Genomic DNA, 17,734 nt, shown 5'->3' on the forward strand with positions numbered 1-17,734 from the left:
TAGGGTTATTTTCAAGATGGACTCAACCCTAACAGCAAGTGAAATCCGGCAGCGTTTTATAGATTTCTTCAAGAGAAATGAACACACCTATGTTCACTCATCTGCCACCATCCCTTTGGATGATCCCACTTTGCTCTTTGCCAATGCAGGCATGAACCAGGTAAGGGTGTTTTCCCTTCCCCTTGGCTTTTTTGTCCACAGAGGCAGCAAAGCCGTCCTGGAGTCAGTCAGAATCCCAGTTCTGTCCTTCCTGTGTGATCTTGCAGAATCTACTTTATGTCGTTGAACCTCTGTTTCTTTGTCTGTGAAATGAGGAATAATGATAGTGCCTGCCTTTAGGTTGTAGTGAGGAGTAAATAAAATAATGCATTTAAAATGTTTAGCACAGTATTTGAAGTAGGTACTTGAATATTAACTATCATTATTTTTAATTATGATGAGAGACCCCGATACTCATGGATTAAACTTGTATGCCTCTCAAGAAAAATACAGCCTACATCTAGTCTGTAAAGTTTTGCCTTTTTTTTTTTTCTCCTATGGAAATAGCTGTGCTTTATTAAAATCAGAGGCTGGGTTAATCTTGCTGAGCCCTGAAGAGACTTGTTAACTCAGCTGTTGTGGTTGTCCTTCATCTTTTCATTGTCCTTGTTTTTTTCTTTATAAAATGTCAGTTCTTCAGGATTCTTTTTTTTTTAAAGGAGCTTTTATTTTATTATTTTTTAATTAATTTATTTATTTTTGGCTGTGTTGGGTCTTCGTTTCTGTGCGAGGGCTTTCTCTAGTTGTGGCAAGCGGGGACCACTCTTCATCGCGGTGCGCGGCCCTCTCACTATCGCAGCCTCTCTTGTTGCGGAGCACAGGCTCCAGACGCACAGGCTCAGTAGTTGTGGCTCACAGGCTTAGTTGCTCCGCGGCATGTGGGATCTTCCCAGACCAGGGTTCGAACCTGTGTCCCCTGCATTGGCAGGCGGATTCTTAACCACAGCGCCACCAGGGAAGCCCCTCTTCAGGATTCTTTAAAGGCTTTGCTTTCATTCCCATTCTAGGCCATGCACAGTCTTATTTTTTTCTTTAATTAATTAATTAATGTATTTATTTTTGGCTGCGTTGGGTCTTCGTTGCTGCACACGGGCTTTCTCTAGTTGTGGCGAGCACGGGCTTCTCATTGCGGTGGCTTCTCTTGTTGCGGAGCATGGGCTCTAGGCGTGTGACTTCAGTAGTTGTGGCACGTGGGCTTCAATAGTTGTGGCTCACGGGCTCTAGAGCGCAGGCTCAGTAGTTGTGGCACATGGACTTAGTTGCTCTGCAGCACGTGGGATCTTCCTGCACCAGGGCTCGAACCTGTGTCCCCTGCATTGGCAGGCGGATTCTCAACCACTGTGCCACCAGGGAAGTCCCATGCACAGTCTTATTGACTTTTTTTCTTTTTTTAAACTTCTTTCTTGAAGCTACTGCCACGAATGCCAATTCGGATCTACTGCTGACGAAACTTTATTAGTAGGATTTGTGTTTGGGGCAATTGAACTATAAAAGATATTTAAAAGTTTTATTTTTGGAGACAAGCATTTTCTTGTGAAGTAATGAGAGCATCAGAAGTTTATAAAGGTGTTTAAAAGGAGTTTTTCACTATACCTGTGACATTGAAAACTATTTAATTGGCTGGAAGTGGATTCAGGTTAGATGGGGCCCTCAGGACTTTCCTTTGGAGGTTCTCTGGGTGACTGTTTAGCCCGGTGGACCCACCAGCCCTTAGGATGCCCCTCACTGTGGGATAAGCTGACATTTTCTGTTCTCTCAGGTCTCTTCTCTGGCATGGAAAACTAGAGGCACTGGGAACATTTTCCACCTGTATTACATGAACCATGAAATTATAAAAGTGTTTTCAGTTGTGTGAGTCCCATGCATACACCTGGAATTGAGGGCACTAATTTTAGGTGGACTCTTTCAAGGTGGTGCGTTTTCTGGAATACTGGAACAGTTTTATTCTACTCAGCCATACCTAGGCTTTGTCTTCTCCCACATGAACTGAACGTACTTGGCAGAAGGACCATGGAGTCCAAGGTTTATAAACATTCTCTGAATAACAGTAACTAGTAGCCTGCATGTAGCACCTCCTATACGCCAGGCATTGCTCTGTGTCTTATGTATATTAACTCATTTAATCCTCATTCTGTGCCATCCTACTGAGGCACTGAAGGCTCAAGTAAACTGCCCAAGCTCACAAAGCTGGTAAATGCTGGAGCATGGATTTGAACCCAGGCAGTCATTTGCTTATGTGCTGTATGCCTCTTAATCAGAAATACCTTGTGTTTTTTTTTGTTTGTTTTGCTTTGTTTGTTTTTACATTTTGAATTAGTATTTATTGAGCATCTATTCTTTTCAGGTACTTTTCTAGGTGCTAGATAATAGCTAAGTAAGATAGTTTCTGCTTTTAAGGAGTTTACGGTCTAGCGCAGGACGGTGCAATGTGCTTTCTGCAATGATGGTAATTCTGTATCTAATCACACACCAGCCATGTGTGATTATAGAGCTAGTGTGACTTAGTGTGACCAAGTGGTGCTAATTTTACTCCCTGAACAGGTCTCAAAATTTTTTCTTCCTTATCACCTTTACTACCAAGCCAGCACATTGGTTTTAGAATATGTTCTTCCAGAAAGATGGTATAAGCCCTAACTGCAGAGACTTGAGAGGAAACACAGGTTTCACTGCATCAACCTTGACTGTTACGCCAGATCTGGCAGGGCTTTCCTTTGTGCAGTTGGTGTTACTGGCAGTGGTGGAGACCATTGGAGAACTAGGACCAGGGAGGAGCTGCTCCAAGACAGGCTGCCTCTGCTGCAGCCCACAGGGCCACCTGCCTCTGATAAGTGTCTGTATTGCAGGCTAATCAAATCCGGAAATGAATAGTCTATGTGTGTTCTCTTCCTGCCAGCCTGTAACCACCTGATATATCTGCAGCTCTTTAAAAGTTGAAATGTTCCCTTTCTTTTTTAGTTCAAACCCATCTTTCTGAATACTGTTGACCCATCTCACCCTATGGCAAAGCTGAGCAGAGCTGCCAATACCCAGAAATGCATCCGGGCTGGGGGCAAACACAATGACCTGGACGATGTGGGCAAGGATGTCTATCATCACACCTTCTTTGAGATGTTGGGCTCCTGGTCTTTTGGAGATTACTTCAAGGTAAGTTCAAAGAGGAGATCTCTGAGCAAAGATCAAAGGAATTTTGAGCAAAACAGTCATTTCTACTGAGGGAAATGGGTTCTAACTTGGATGGTTTCATGATACAAAATATCATCTAGGAGATTCAGAAGTGAAGGACATTTATCAATTCTAAGACTTCTTGGAAGCAGTACCTGTAATTTTGTGATTTCAGTTTACATGTGGATTTCTTGTATAAATTTGACTGTTTATGGTGAAGATACTCTATTGGACCTCTCCTACTTATATTAAATAGATTCTGGTTTGGTCATATTCTACATCTTTTTGATCGTTTTGTAGGAATTGGCATGTAAGATGGCTCTAGAACTTCTCACCCAAGAGTTTGGCATTCCAGTTGAAAGACTCTACGTTACTTACTTTGGGGGGGATGAAGCAGCCGGCTTAGAACCAGACCTGGAGTGCAAACAGATCTGGCACAACTTGGGGTAAGAATGTAGCTCGCATGTGGAGAGTATGAGTACGGAGGAATAAAATGGTTCCTACACTCAGTGCCAGAGTGGGGTCTTAGGACTTGGGGTGCATTGCCATTTCCTATTTTGGGGTGTGTATGTGGAGGTGGAGGTGGCTGGGAGTAATTATCCTTTGGTGCATCCTTTGCTTCTTAGTAGGTTTACTTGATCATTCTGTCGTTGAAAGCCAACGTAAAGAGTCTCGTGGTTTTTTTGTTTGTTTGTTTGTTTTGCGGTACACGGACCTCTCACCGTTGTGGCCTCTCCCGTTGAGGAGCACAGGCTCTGGACACGCAGGTTCAGCGGCCATGGCTCAGGGGCCCAGCCACTCCGTGGCATGTGGGATCTTCCCGGACCGGGGCACGAACCCGTGTCCCCTGCATCGGCAGGCGGACTCTCAACCACTGCACCACCAGGGAGGCCCCGTGGGTTGTTTTTTTTTAATGTAATATAATTCTAATATAAAATCACATAGCGTAAAAGGTAACATGATAGATGAGCAATATGTGTTCTGGGCTTAGAACATAATAGAATTTATGAAGCTCTGTATCAAGAGGAATCTGATTGTGGAGTGATGTTCCCCTGTAGATAACAAGAATGCCCATGATGTCCTTGTCTCATTTTCCTATTCTTTTTACTTAAACTCTCTTGTCGTTTAGTGTGTAGCTTTTTATATACTTAAGCACTGCTACTTCTTTATTTTTAATTTTTTTTTAAATTACTTTTACTCAGGGTATATTATTTCAATCCAGCTTCCCCTTGTACTTGGTCTGAAATCCCTCTTTGGTTAGACTCTATAGTCTAAATGTACTTGGATGTTTTGAGTAGTAACACATGTGAAACTTAAAATACTAATCTTGACTTTTTGAATCCTGTTTTACTTGGCTTGTATATATCTGTACTTTGTTTTCAAGCAAGCATAATCTTTTTTGAGTGCTCTGTTACCTAGCAACTCTCAGCAGAGTCAATATTTTGGAAATGTTTTAACCTTCAATTCTTTTTAGTATCATTTTAAGGTAAAAGACAGATGACTAAATTGGGGCATAGAGAGGTGACTTTAAATGATCAGCTGCTTTTTTTCAACACTTATGCTGTCATAATATAATTGTTTTCATTTATAAAAATGAAGGAACATTTGCAAAGAAACGTGCAAAGAAATTTGTTTAAATTCTGGTCGGGAATTCCTGGCTGTCTTCCACTGCATGGGACACGGGTTCCATCCCTGATCAGGGAACTAAGATCCCACAAGCCGGGCAGCCGATAGATAGATAGATAGACAGACAGACAGACAGATAGGTAAATTCTGGTCATATTCAGTATAAACGTTTTCATTTTTATGTGTTCCTGTCTAGGCTTTATCTATATCTTTGCATGTTTTTATTTATTTATGATCACAGCACATGTGCATTTTGTATTCTGTTGTAGTCACTCTTGAAAAGAATCACGTTCTGCTTCTTTATCAGGATTTGAATGCAGACTCAGCTCTAGTAATTGCCAAAGAGTGAGCCTTCTTTCTAGAAATGCATAAGGATCTCCTTTTTTGGTGGATGCAAGTCTGTGCAGAATCCTGTCACTAGCTATAGATGGGCTTATCTTCCCGCTCTCTGCAGGCTGGATGACAGCAAAATCCTCCCAGGCAACATGAAGGATAACTTCTGGGAGATGGGTGACACGGGCCCTTGTGGTCCCTGCAGTGAGATCCACTATGACCGGATTGGTGGTCGGGATGCGGCGCACCTCGTCAACCAGGATGACCCCAATGTGCTGGAGATCTGGAACCTCGTGTTCATCCAGTATAACAGGTGGTCTTGGGGTCCTGATCTGTTCCTGCTAAGAGCAGTACCTTTCCTCAAGCTGCATAGAGTGAGAGGAACTCAGCGCATGGCTGTCTTCTCATCCTCGTCTTTGGGGCCAGTGGAGCAGTGCTAAAGGCATCATGGGATCTTGTGGACATTTGTTCAATTTTATTTCTCAGGTTTTCCCTCTGATCTCTGGGACAGGGCTGGGCCTATTCTTTTATAAACTAGTTTTATTCCACATACTACCTGCTTAAGGGCTATTCCTATAATGTCATTTTTGCTGTAATTTGAACGGCTGTTTTAAAGCTCATTTCCTTGAAGCTTGCCTCACTCTTTAATGAACCCCAGAGTATTTCTTCGCATTCTCCCTTCACTCCCCATCTCCCACCAAAACAGGCAGAGGCAAATGGCAAATAGTCACAGCCTGCAAACTGCAAAGTGAGTTCTGCCCAGCAGGGAGAGGTGGCAGCCTGAGTCCGTGTTTCATCCTCTTCTTTCTGTGGATCTTGCAGGGAAACCGATGGCATTCTGAAGCCTCTTCCCAAGAAAAGCATTGACACAGGGATGGGCCTGGAGCGACTAGTGTCTGTGCTGCAGAATAAAATGTCCAACTATGACACTGACCTTTTTGTCCCCTACTTTGAAGCCATTCAGAAGGTACTGGTCCTATTGCAAACTTCTGTGGAGGTTTCCAGGCTGGACCCTTAGTACTGTCAAAGATAAAACAATCAGATGCTTTGCCGGGTGAGGGTACCTGTGACCATCTACCAACTTCACTGTTAATAACACAGGGGTCTAAGCACAAGGCACTGTATTTTATTGTGTGCAGGGGCCTAGCTGGAGGCTCTTCACTCTTGCTCCTGTTACCTTTTTTGGGGTTATAGGATCTGGCAAGAGGTCATCCTTTCGATTTATGCCCCGTCAGTCCTCTCTGAACCTCCTAGGGTGAGGCAACACTAGAAGGGCTGCTTCCTGATGAGCTGCCTCCTGGTTTTTATCTGTAGGGCACAGGTGCTCGGCCGTACACTGGGAAGGTAACACTAGAAGGGCTGCTTCCTGACGAGCTGCTTCCTGGTTTTTATCTGTAGGGCACAGGTGCTCGGCCATACACTGGGAAGGTTGGTGCTGATGATGCTGATGGGATCGACATGGCCTACCGGGTGCTGGCCGACCACGCTCGGACCATCACCGTGGCCCTGGCTGATGGTGGCCGACCTGACAACACGGGGCGGGGGTAAGTGTGTTACACGTGGGGCAGGGTTAGGACTGACGATGTTGAGTTTTATGGCTCTCTGTGGAACTTAACACCGTACTTCATTATTGTTTGTCTTCTAGGTAGTTGGAGAGATCCTTTTATATTTTTTAGGGATAAAGGGAGTCTCAGCTCACTTTGAAGAGTTCACTATATTAAATTTCTGCTGCCAAGTACAAGATGATAAGGATTGTATTTAGGGTTGTCTGATAAGATACTGGCAGGGGCAGGGGAGATACTGATGAACCCCAGGCAACTTCATTACTGACAGCCAGGACCCGGAATTGGATTGTGGGCATCAAGTTGACCGTCTGGTCTGTACTTCTTGCCTTCATCTCTGGTTCAGCAGAACAAGCTTGGAAAATAAACCAAGGTTACCCCAGCTTATCCTTGATGCATCTTTGTGGATATATTACTGAGTTTTATGCTGGAATTAATGTTAATGACTTTGGGGAAATGAAAAAAAAAAAAAGAAAAGAAAAGAAAAAGCAGGCTTAGGATAAAAGAAAGAATCTGAAAGAGAAAGACAAAAAATTGGTCATGTTGCTTGGGTAGAATTCCAAAGGACCCACTACCAAATGCTCGGCTGGGAATGTTGTCTAGCAGGAAACTGGGTTCTGCCTCTTATAGGTATGTGTTGAGACGGATTCTCCGCCGGGCTGTTCGATACTCCCATGAGAAACTCAACGCCAGCAGGGGTTTCTTTGCTACATTAGCAGATGTTGTTGTGCAGTCCCTGGTAGGTCTATTTTCTGTTCACCTCTTCTGTACTAAAGCACATACCTTAAAAGGTGTAGAGGGGGAGATATCACACTGTTAATGAGAATTTTTAGAGGAGTCATAGTATAGTCCCTGCCTTCATTGGGCTCAGATCTGTGTCTCCCGTTTACCAGGGAGATGCATTTCCTGAGCTAAAGAAGGACCCAGATATGGTGAAGGACATCATTAATGAAGAAGAAGTGCAATTTCTCAAGACGCTCAGCAGAGGGCGTCGCATCCTGGACAGGAAAATTCAGAGCCTGGGAGACAGCAAAACCATTCCCGGTAAGGACCGGTTTGTTCCTTTCTTCAATAGGCTGGTTCATCTTTCTGGAAGAGGCAAGCCCTTTCTCACAAACTGACAGTGGACTCCTGTGTCTCCAAAGGCTGAGCATAGCTTGGTTAGACCACTTTTGGTGTAAAATGGGGTTTATAGTAAGATTATAGAAGTAACATTATTGTGGCAAAGTCGTCAAACAGTACAGAAGTAAAAAGTGAAAATCCTCTTTCCCAAACTCATTTCTCAGAAGTCACAACTCTTTAGAGTTTGTTGTATAACTATTCAGGACTTTTCTGTATTTGCATACAAACGTATATAGGGGTGTGTGTGCGTGTGCAAACAAAAAAATGGGAACGAGTAGTATATAGTGTTTTACAACTTTAATTTTTTACCGGACAGGAAAATTAATTCTAGAAGTTTTTACTTTTTATGGAAGTATAATATAATGTGCAAGGTGAAAGCCTGATGAATTTCCACAAATTGAACACACTTGTGTTCAGATTAAGAAACAGAACTTTTCCAGGGACCTCTTGTGCTTCCCCCAGGTTGACTGCAAAAGATTTGATGGATTTTCTGGCAAATACACAGAACCATTACTAACTTGCCTGGCTCTTTAATCCCTCCTGTCACTGCCAGTGCCCTCCTGGGAAGGGGTTGGGATGGAAAGGAAGGGGGGCCATCCCTGTCATTCTTATGTGATTCCTTTGTGCTGTGTAGGGGACACTGCTTGGCTCCTCTATGACACCTATGGGTTTCCAGTGGATCTTACTGGACTGATTGCTGAAGAGAAGGGCCTGGTGGTAGATATGGATGGCTTTGAAGAGGAGAGGAAGCTGGCTCAGGTAAAGCATTTGGGGAGTGAGCAAGAAACTCAGCCTCAATCAAGGCAGGACTTGGCTGCAAGGCAAGAAAGAGTTTCCTTCCATTAAAGTCTTTGAAATTCTGTTTTTCCCAAGACCAGTGAGTCTCAAGTGGGGTCAGTTTGCCCCCCTTTCCCCAGGGGATATTTGGCAGTAGCGTATGAAGGTAGTTTTTGGTTTTCACAACTGGGGATGGATGCTACTGGCCTGTGGTGGATAGAGGCCAGGAATGCTGCTCAACCTCCTTCAGGGGACAGCCTCCCAGAACAAGAGTTACCTGGCCCCAAATGTCAGTAGTGCTGAGATCAAAAAACTCTGTTCTAGAGCTTTACATTGGGCATAGTTTAGCAATTTCAAGTCCTTCAGATTTCTTTTTCTTTGATATTAAGGTAACTTATGCTTATTTCTCTTACCGGCAGCTAAAATCACAGGGCAAGGGAGCTGGTGGGGAAGACCTCATTATGCTGGACATTTATGCTATTGAAGAGCTCCGGGAAAAGGGTCTAGAGGCAACAGATGATTCCCCAAAGTATAATTACCATTCGGACTCCAGTGGGAGCTACGGTATGTTAGTGTGCTCATCTGGGGTGGTTTTCAGGCAATGAGTCTCAAGATTAGGAACCCAGGATATCCATGGTAGCCTTGCCTGCAGTGCTGTGTAGTCATGCTGTGTAATTTTATACTCAGAGAGACCCTTAGTGATTGACTTTCTATTTATTTTGGAATAATTATAGATTCACAGGAAGTTGTAAAAGGAATTTACCAGGAGATTCCTTGTACTTATACCCAGTTTTCCCTAATTGCAACATCTTGCAGGAAATAAGGAAAATGACATTGATTTATAAAATTCACTGTGGCTGTTGAATTTTGCATCGGGATAGTAGCATTCTAAAGTTAAGACAACTCAAAAGAAATATACTGGTGCTACATGTTTTTGGTTTTTTTTGCTCCAGCAGAGATACCTAAATCTATGTAAGGAAGCCCACAAAAGGAATACATTACTTATGAATTGACCTTGGAGTAGGGAATTTATTACTACTCTTAAATACCTACTAATCAGATTCATCAGGTTTTTGTTCAGTAGCTCACAGTTAGGGTGACCATCTGTCCCATTTTTCCAGAATTGTCCCAGTGTTGACACTGAAATTGTCCCAGTGTTTTCCTCACACCTTGGGAAATCCCCTGGTCCCAAGCAAACCGGGACAGTTGGTCACCCCTACTGAGTATTATATTCTCCAGTAGAAAACCAGCATGTTAAGCCCTTTTGTGGAGTCTAATAGGCTTCTTCCAACATGAAATTAGACAATTAGGACCTAAGGAGAGTTTGAGAAATAGAATCCGATAAAAGCCAGCTAAGAATGTGTGAATGAAGTCATCAACCGTGTTTTCCCCTTGTATGCAGTGTTTGAGAGTGTGGTGGCTACAGTGATGGCTCTGCGCAGGGACAAGATGTTTGTGGAGGAAGTGTGCACGGGCCAGGAGTGTGGAGTGGTGCTGGACAAGACCTGTTTCTATGCCGAGCAAGGAGGGCAGATCTATGACGAAGGCTACCTGGTGAAGGTCGATGACAGCAGCGAAGACGTGAGCCAACAGTTCTTCTTCATCAGTGGGGAGCGGGGGCCCAGCAAAGGGCTGGGCCTGGGCGCCGGGCAGCTGCTCTGGCTTCTTGGTGCTCCCAGCTCTGAGGCGCAGACACCACCGATCTTTGGGTCGTGTTCTGTGGTCAGTGTTTCTGAAGCCGAGGGAGCTGCTGCTTGTACTGTGTTGCTTTCATCACCGTTAGGTCCCCTTGTAGCAGGATCCTTGCAGCCAGGCTGCTTAGGTTGATCCCTGGTTCCTCCAGGCTTTCCTTGTAAATAAGGAGAGATAGCTCTCTGGAGGGCAGACATTCTTGTAGAAGACGTGGCCTGTAGCTCAGCCACTGCTGTCTCTGTGGTCTTGGATGAGTTACCTAGTCTCGGGCTTGAGCTTCCTTACACTGGCTTTAATTCTCTAAGATGCTCCTTAATGGAGAGTGTGTGTGTGTGTCTGTCTCTATGTATATATACACATGTATTACATATTTAAAGTGTTGTGTGTTTGTAATGATAAATATTTATATAGTGATCCATATATATATGTATGTGTGTATATATAATGGTGTTAATGGTATGTGTGTATAGTACATAAAGGGAGAATTCATATTTATGTCCATTTATATATATACATATATACACACACATATGTATTTGGAATTATTTATGTATTGGTCTCCTCCTTGACTCCTCTTAGAAAACTGAGTTTACGGTGAAGAACGCTCAGGTCCGAGGAGGGTACGTCCTGCACGTAGGAACAATCTATGGCAGCCTGAAAGTGGGGGATCAGGTCCGGCTGTTTATTGATGAGGTGAGTTTGAGTTGCTTTAGGCTGGTTAGTAATCATCTTTCCTTCCCCTTTTAAAAAAAATGTCAGCTTTATCGAGGCATACCTGGCATGTAGAATTACAAGAGTTGTTTTAAAGTGTACGTCATAGTGATTTGATGCAGGTTGTGAAAGGAATTCATCTCCTCCTCTGGCTTTAAATTGGTCCATCATTACTGTCCCTCCTAAGTGAAATTATAAGTAGATGATTGCGTGTAAGGTGCAGAAGTAAATTCTGAGGGATGTCACTGAGGGTTAAATCTGTTCCCAAGTTAGACCACAGTGATTTCAGTTGAGATCCTGTAGCTTCATTTTCACGGATTGCCTTTCTCCAGCTTAACGTCAAATACTTCTTCAGGAGCCAAGGATCCTGTGCTAGGAAATAGGTCCTGCTGCACGTGCCAGAGCTCCAAAATAATAGTAGCATAAAGCAAGACGGAAGTGTGTTTGTCACCTGAAAGTCTGAGCTGATGCAGAGGCCCTCCCCACAAAGTCACAGGGCCTTGCTCTTCCTTGCTTTTGTTCCACCATCATTCCTGGGGTGTTGCCCTTGCTTTCATGGTCCAAGAAGGTAGCTATGAGATCCATTTTCTAGGCCAGGCGTTGGTGGACTTTTTTTGTGAAGTGCCAGATAGTAAATATTTTTGGCTTTCTGAACCATACTGTCTCCATCACAGCTACTCGACTCTGCGGTTGTGGCACAAAAGCACCGTAGGCAATACGTAAACACACAGGTGTGGCTATGTTCCAATAAACCTAGATATAAAAATGGATTGCAGGACGGGTTCGGCCCACAGGCCATAACTTGCCAACTCCTGTTCTAGAAAGAGGAAGGGGAGGGTGTGTTCCTTTAAGGGTACACATCACTTCTGCTCACAGCCCACTGACCAGAATTTAGTTACATGGCCACAGTTAGCGGCATGGGAAGCTGTAGGCTTTATTCTGGGCAGCCATGGGTCCAGCTAAAAACTCTAGTACTTGGGAAGAAGAGGAGAGCAGGTGCTGGGGGGCCGAGCAGCAGTCCGCTGCAGACCTCTCCACCAGCCTGCTCTGCCCTTTATAGCCCCGACGGAGGCCTGTCATGAGCAACCACACAGCCACCCACATCCTGAACTTCGCCCTGCGTTCCGTGCTTGGGGAGGCTGACCAGAGAGGTTCCCTGGTTGCTCCTGACCGCCTTCGGTTTGACTTCACCGCCAAGGGAGCCATGCCCACCCAACAGATCAAGAAGGCCGAGGAGATTGCAAACGAGATGATTGAAGCAGCCAAGGTAGGTTGCGTTACATGCGAGCTCTTGGGTCATGAACTCCACTCCTTCCTGTACCATCGCTTTCTATGTATGGAGTGGCCCCCGCCCAGATGCTCTCACTCTGTTGAGCCATAGTCTGTCCGGTGAACACATGTGTTCAAAGCAGTGATTCTTAACTGTGCTGGGTAGGGGGCAGTGCTGGTGTTCAGTGGGGGACCTCAGGGAGGTCTTTGGTCCGCCCCTTCTTTAGGACAACCAGAGCTCTTTTAGTTAAATCTGTTTTACATATAGCACATCCATTTAAGATTTGGTTCACAGTTTAACAAAATAGTTGGAAATTCCTATTTTGCGCCCCTTGACTTTACACATGGGGCTTTATTTTGGGAGGCTCAGGGCACGTGATGGGCAGAACTGAGATCAGAAACCCAGAGCCCTGCCTGCAAGACTGCACTCTCCCTGCTGCTTCCTACTGCACCTTCAGAGAAGATCTTTTCCCAGCTTTTTTTCCTATCTTCTTTCCGTGGCAGCCCGTCTACACCCAGGATTGTCCTCTGGCAGCAGCTAAAGCCATCCAGGGCCTGCGGGCTGTGTTTGATGAGACCTATCCGGACCCTGTGCGAGTCGTGTCTATTGGGGTCCCGGTGTCTGAGCTGTTGGATGACCCCTCCGGTCCTGCTGGCTCGCTCACTTCTGTTGAGTTCTGTGGGGGAACGTGAGTACCTCAGGGGGAGCAGTGGGTGGACCTGCTTTTCGTTAATTTGTGTTACCCTCGGAAGGTGTGGGTAATAGGCTAGACCAGCTCTCACTTGTCTAAGGATGAAACAGAGTCCTCAGAAATGCAGTTGCCAAACAGCATTCCCAGGAGTGAGCATCTGCGTGCTCCCATCAGACCCCTCCGTGTCTGACGTTGACATTTACTGGGTGTGTGATGAAACGTTCTTCCAAGGAGGGAAGGTGAAAAATGTCATCCTAACACTTACAGCTGCTTGCTCTCGTTCCCTGGATGGATGATGACAGAAGGCCTGGGAATTCATCATTCCGCAGGGCCCTGGAGGTTCTGACCTGGTCCTAGCCCCTTTTCATTCCCAGGGCCTCACATAGTTCCCTTTGCAGGCTTGAGCAGCATCTGTGGAATTAACCTCATCGTCTCAGAGCCCCTGAGTCAGGCCCCACGGTAGACCCGGCTCAGTTTGGCTGTGGGCAGCCACATGTTTCTGCCAACTTGGAGTCCTCCATAGCCCTTGGGGTCTTTCTGGGACCGTCTGGTGGCCTGGGAAGTTCCTGCCTGCAAAGAAATCAGGGGGAAAAAAACATTCTTAAGGCCATGATAGAGCCCATCCAGGGCCTCCTGTGAGCCTCAGGCAGGCAGAGAGCAGGTGGGTGCATGGAGGATGGGGTAGGGATCTGGGAGATCACTTTCCAGGCCTCCCTCTGTCCAGTAGAATTGGGCCTTCAAATGAGTCCCACATCTGCTTTAATACCTCTCTCCATGACACTCTCTAGAGCACTGGAAACAGCTTTCGGAGACTTTACATCATCTTTGCGGAGTGGCTGAGAGTAAATGAGCGTTTGAGGTTCTCTGAGCCCCTGGGGTTGTCTGAGGTGCTGTGGTAAGATTTGAGAGGGAATCCACCGATACTCTCAGGCTGTTGAGCAGGGACAGACGGCAGCAGTGTGGTGAGGGACAACTACCCACATTTCACGCATGAGGAAACTGAGGCACAGGAACGTAGCGCCTCGCTCAGTGTCGGCCCAGCCAGGCCTTCCCTGACTGCCTGCCCCTTCCAGGCCACAGCTGCATTCTGAAATAAACACAAAGGGCCTTTGCTCATCATCCCCTTGAGGGAGCTTCCCTGGGAGCGACTACCACTTAGGGCTCCTGCCTGCCAGCCAAGGGCTCCTGGGTGCTGTGAAGACCATGAACTTTGCCTTCTGCCATTCAGGCATCTGCAGAATTCGAGTCACGCGGGAGCTTTTGTGATTGTGAGTGAAGAAGCTATTGCCAAGGGCATCCGGAGGATTGTTGCTGTCACAGGTGCCGAAGCCCAGAAGGTGAGCAGGTCAGGCTGGTTTGTGGCTTACTTGAACAAGGCAAGCGGGGCCCAGTCTGTGGATCCACAGTGCCGATGGTCACGTGGCCGCTGCGGTCAGAATCGGAGGTACAGCACTCCCTCCAGAGTGTCCTCCCATTACCCCGCCTAGCGGAAGAAAGCCAGCACCACACGAAACGTTCTAGCTATCTTACATTTAATCTTTTAAAATACAGGTAGATTTTGCCATAAGATGTCTGTGTCTAGGAGGGTAGGCCATAGTTTTGCTGTGGCTTCTGTGCCCCCAGCACTTAGCCACATCTCCCTTGGGGTATGTACCCAGTTTGAGATGCATGGAGTATGGGGACAGTTGCTCTGGGGGTGGGGACTGTAGCTCACGCCTGACGTGTGCCGAGGCTTGAGGAGTGATGATTTCATAGGTGGGAAGGGCTCCTGGCTCATGAGTTCTCTGTCACCCCCTGAACCTGAGTTCCGCTGGCCAGGTGTGTGAGGAGGGTGCTCCTTTCTGGGGCATGAGGCTGCAAACACTTGCTCCTGAAGGAAGAGAAAGTTCTGGTGTTCTGGGGGTGTGTTGTTCCATAGCCTGCCATCGGTGTCTGCCACCGTTCACAGAGTCGTGAAGCTGAAAGTTGCCTGACCCACAGTTTACAACTCTGATTGTCTCCTCCCAGGCGCTCAGGAAAGCGGAGAGCTTGAAGAAATCTCTCTGTGTCGCGGAGGCCAAAGTGAAGGCCCAGACTGCTCCAAATAAGGACGTGCAAAGGGAGATCGCGGACCTCGGTGAGGTAGGGGCGGCCTCCCTCCTCAGGTCCTAGTTCTCGGTGCAGTGGGCCTTTGGACTGACTTCAGATGTCCGGCAACCTTGCCAAGGGGGCTTCCCGGATCCTGGCCTCTGGACCCCTGGAACCGGCTGCTGCCCCCGTTGCCGATGGCAGGGCAGCCCCTTCTGAGCACTAGTGGGCACCGGTGTTGAGGGGGGTGGGAGAGGCACTGTGGGAGCCCACTGTCTCCGGGTCTCCTGGTGTTTGTTAACATTCGGTGGCTTCCCATTAGCCCATCATGGGCTGTGTTCACTGCAGTGGGGGGACCAGGTCTAACGGGGTCCCAGCTCTCTTTATTCTGCCCCTTTCTCTCCAGCCCTGCTCCTTACAACTCATGCAGTTGCTCATAAAGTGACTCGTCTCAAGGCCAGTGGATTCTTTTTGTTCTTGTGTTCTCTCTCCTTCTGGACACTGGTTGGGGGACTCTGGTGTCAGAAGCCAGAAGGGTGGGGTGGGCTCACATCCTCGCTCCTCGTGGCCCAGCTCCCAGTGGAGTTCCTGTTCTGGTTCCAGGCTCTGGCCACCGCAGTCATCCCTCAGTGGCAGAAGGATGAATTCCGGGAGAATCTCAAATCCCTGAAGAAAATCATGGATGACCTAGACCGGGCTAACAAAGCAGATGTCCAGAAGCGGGTGAGTCCTGGCAGTGCAGGAGCCCGGAGGACTTACCCAGCAAAGGCTGTGCAGACTGCTCTCTGTGTTTCGGAGTCTGAGCCTTTGACCTGAGGCCTCTCCTCTGGACTCCCTTCCTTGCAGGTGCTGGAGAAGACAAAGCAGCTCATTGACAGCAGCCCCAACCAGCCCCTTGTCATCCTGGAGATGGAGAGCGGCGCCTCGGCCAAGGCAAGCCAGGGTTGGGGCTCCATGGCACCACCCTGTGCCTGTCTGCTGCTTGTCTCCTCCTCTCGGGGTCTCAGCCTTCTGGTGGCTGAAGTGGGAGCCTTGTGGCTCTGAGCAGAGTAGTTGCCTGACGGCCCACTCTGGGACTGAGGTTGGGCTGAGCCATGAAGAGAGCTGGTGGCTGAAGAGCTGTGGCTCCTCGAGGCGGAAGGCGAAGCTCCAAGCCAGAGCGTGGGCGAGGCCCTGTGCTTAGTCCTCCATCCAGGCTCCCGGGACCAGCACCTGCTCTTAGAAGGGGGTAGGGGGTGGGAGCTCTCTGAGAACTGAGCTCTGCAGACCCGCTGCACTTGCGGAGAGCGTGGCCCCCTTCCCCAGGGCCATGGCCTGAAGCCAGATTCTCCCCACAGGCCCTGAACGAAGCCTTGAAGCTCTTCAAGACGCATTCCCCTGAGACGTCTGCCATGCTCTTCACAGTGGATAATGAGGCTGGCAAGATCACATGCTTGTGTCAAGTCCCCCAGGTCAGAGTGCCCTGCAGTCTTGCTCACAGCAGCTTTGTGCCAGTGGCCATAGCTTTTCTCAGGGAGCTTGGTTCTTCTTACACCTGTTTGCCAAGACCCATGTGTGTTTGTGCAACCCCTGTTAGAAGTGGCCGTTTTCCTGCTCAACTGTTTGTCACCTCCCCACCGCCCCTTCCCCTCAGGCTCTCCCCTCCCTGGTGGATATGTTTAACCGTGATGGCTTTGCTACTTGGTATGCCTTGCCCTGGCTGTCGTACCCACTATAGGATCTCTCTTAGCTCTGGCAGCATGCATCACCCAGGGCAGGATTGAGTGTCAGGCTCCCCCGTCCTTTTTCCATCCCACCCCTCTCCTTGTCTCCCTCAATCCTGTCCTCTGTCCTGACCCCCACTTCTCCTTCCTGTCTTCTAGAATGCAGCCAACCGGGGCCTGAAAGCCAGTGAGTGGGTGCAACAGGTGTCAGGTCTGATGGATGGCAAAGGTGGTGGCAAAGATGTGTCCGCTCAGGCCACAGGCAAGAACGTGGGCTGCCTGCAGGAGGCGCTGCAGCTGGCCGCCACCTTTGCCCAGCTCCACCTGGGAGATGTGAAGAACTGAGGGGGAAGGGAGGCTTCCACGAGGAGGCATCTCCCCCGCACCCAGATGGATCCGTCCAGCCAGGAGCGCTCCATCCCCCACAAGGACATTCTAATCTTGGGACCTTTAAACAGCCACATCTGTCCTCCTAACCCAGCAGTAACTGGAACTTAGCCTGGGAGCCAGCCTGTGACTCAATTCCCACATTACGCTTCTGCCCTGAGCACATCAGCGCCATCTGTCTAGAACCACTACCCCAGGATTGTGTCTGTAGAGTTCTCTGCAGACCCAAGGCTCTGGGCCTGCAGGGAGGAATTGTTTTTGCTGCAGAGAATAAAAGGACCATGTGCAATACTCGATAATGCCGTGTGATTTCTTATCTCCTTCTCCCCTCTCTCCCCCACCCCCCACCCCACGGGTGCCCCCAGTGTGACAGCCCGTGGCTCCCTGGGTGTCTGTAGAATAAATGCTGTGGCTCCAGCTGGCTTCTGGTCACAGTCCTTGCCGAGTCTAGCCCCAGACCCCTGAAGTTCGGGAATAATGGCTGCTGGATTTTCCTTGACATCTGTGGAGGTGGCCCACAGAATAGAGCCCCTTGTAGGAGAATATCTTCATTTCTTAGGCCCATATCCCTTTTCCTCACTTGATGTGCAGG

The 17,734-nt window shown here is 47.7% G+C and overlaps 1 protein-coding gene across 1 annotated transcript; it reads left to right on the forward strand.

Annotated features, from left to right (window-relative positions):
* Positions 1–17,435, forward strand: AARS1 (alanyl-tRNA synthetase 1). The gene is made up of 20 exons (XM_065898476.1): positions 1–160; positions 2,995–3,183; positions 3,502–3,647; positions 5,282–5,473; positions 5,983–6,127; positions 6,559–6,704; positions 7,353–7,461; positions 7,616–7,766; positions 8,479–8,603; positions 9,041–9,185; positions 10,024–10,202; positions 10,893–11,006; positions 12,085–12,291; positions 12,798–12,982; positions 14,214–14,322; positions 14,993–15,106; positions 15,656–15,775; positions 15,899–15,985; positions 16,390–16,503; positions 16,915–17,435. Exons 1-20 carry the CDS (start codon positions 17–19, stop codon positions 17,098–17,100), a joined length of 2,907 nt encoding a protein of 968 aa, XP_065754548.1. The 5' UTR covers positions 1–16; the 3' UTR covers positions 17,101–17,435.
* Positions 17,436–17,734: the final 299 nt, after the last annotated feature.

Source organism: Phocoena phocoena, chromosome 20, assembly GCF_963924675.1.
Source record: "Phocoena phocoena chromosome 20, mPhoPho1.1, whole genome shotgun sequence".
NCBI classification, from domain to species: Eukaryota; Metazoa; Chordata; class Mammalia; order Artiodactyla; family Phocoenidae; genus Phocoena; species Phocoena phocoena.